General features: G+C 63.3%; 1 protein-coding gene across 2 annotated transcripts in view; it reads left to right on the forward strand.

The window, feature by feature from the left end:
- PTGES2 (prostaglandin E synthase 2) overlaps positions 1-983 on the forward strand; it is a 7,860-nt gene extending 6,877 nt beyond the window's left edge. For both annotated transcript variants that reach the window (XM_023217059.2, XM_023217060.2), the window contains exon 7: positions 403-983. In XM_023217059.2, coding sequence (XP_023072827.1) covers positions 403-531 — 129 coding nt within the window. In that variant the 3' untranslated portion in view covers positions 532-983. The remainder of the gene's footprint in view (positions 1-402) is intronic.
- The last annotated feature ends 454 nt before the right edge of the window (positions 984-1,437 follow it).

Raw genomic sequence — 1,437 nt, forward strand, 5'->3', positions numbered from 1 at the left:
CTCGGCCTCCCAAAGTGCTGGGATTACAGGCTTGAGCCACCGTGCCCGGCCGCTCATTTTTAAAACTGTCCAGCCCCTGGCTGACCTGGGTCTTGAAACTGGGTGGTGGGGTCTCTTCTCCCCAGTCTCAGGACCTGAGAAGCGGGGAGGGCATTTATTCCAAGGAAACTTGCTGGTGGGGATCTGTGGCCCAGAAAAGGGGGTACAGGTGTGAAGCAGGCGAGACCCGCAGCCACCCCACACGCTTTGTTCAAACCCTCACCTGTGCTGTTGGCCCTTGAGTAGGTCACGAGCTCCAAGCGGGCAGGGGATGGGACCTGGGCGCACAGCTGGCAGGGAGTGAAGGAGGTCTGGATGCCCGTCAAACCAGCCGTGGTGACCCCTTTCTGTTTCATGCCCCAGGCCGTGTATGGCGTGCTGCGCGTGATGGAGGGGTTGGATGCCTTCGATGACCTGATGCAGCACACGCATATCCAGCCCTGGTACCTGCGGGTGGAGAGGGCCATCACCGAGGCCTCCCCAGCGCACTGAATGTCCCCGCCCAGAACAGGGGAAAGGCAGCGGAAGACGCCAGCTGCCAGCACCTGGGGCCCCTGGGCCAGTGCCTGGCGATGCTGGTGGGGGCAGCACCATTCTGCCCCTTGTCCACCCACCCCCACCAGCCCTCTTGCTTCTAACACAGGGCACCTGCTGGGGCCCAGGGATGCTAGGGACGAGTTCCAGCCCTGCCCCTGCCCTGGGGCGACCCCTCCGTGTCCCGGCCTCCCTGCTCTGCCACCCCTCTCTCAGAGCCTCAGTGGCTGTCCCGTGGCTACGTCCTGTGGGTGGGGGGCCATCGACAGGACAGCAGGACGGTTCGTTTTCGGTGGAATCCCATCGCTGGGTTCCCCTAGTTCCCACTCTTCCCAAGCCTCCCGGGATGGGGACATGTTTGCAGTAAAGGAAAGGTTTTGTGGCGCCTGTCGCGGCAGGCATCTCATGGAGCTCTGTGTGACTGAGTGCTGCGTGGGGCTGGCGGTCAAGGGAGGCATCAGGCTTGGGCTATGCCAGCCCTGGTGGCAACTAACCACCGGCCTGGTGCTTCCCAGGTGGCAGGCGTGGTACGGCTCCGTAGACTCTGTGTGCCATGGTCCCCAGGATACCACTCAGGGCACACAGCCGGGCCATAGAGCCCAGCAGCCAGCGTGCAGGTCGGGGCCTGCCTACCCTCAGTGGGACTCTGCAGTGGGGTCCCTCATCAAGCCTCAGTTTCTTTGTGTGTCCCTGCCTTGTGGGGGAGTTCAGTGATAGGAGCAGGTCCAGTGCACAGAGCAGGGGCACCCGGTCCAGGGCATCCGGCTGTTCAGACCCCTGCTCTACAGACAGGACCAAGCCCTCTCAGGTGGCTGCCCCGGGCTTCAGCTCCAGGCTGGGCCAGGCTTTATGGGAATAGAGACT

The sequence above is a fragment of the Piliocolobus tephrosceles genome, chromosome 14, assembly GCF_002776525.5.
Source record: "Piliocolobus tephrosceles isolate RC106 chromosome 14, ASM277652v3, whole genome shotgun sequence".
In the NCBI taxonomy this organism is placed as follows: domain Eukaryota; kingdom Metazoa; phylum Chordata; class Mammalia; order Primates; family Cercopithecidae; genus Piliocolobus; species Piliocolobus tephrosceles.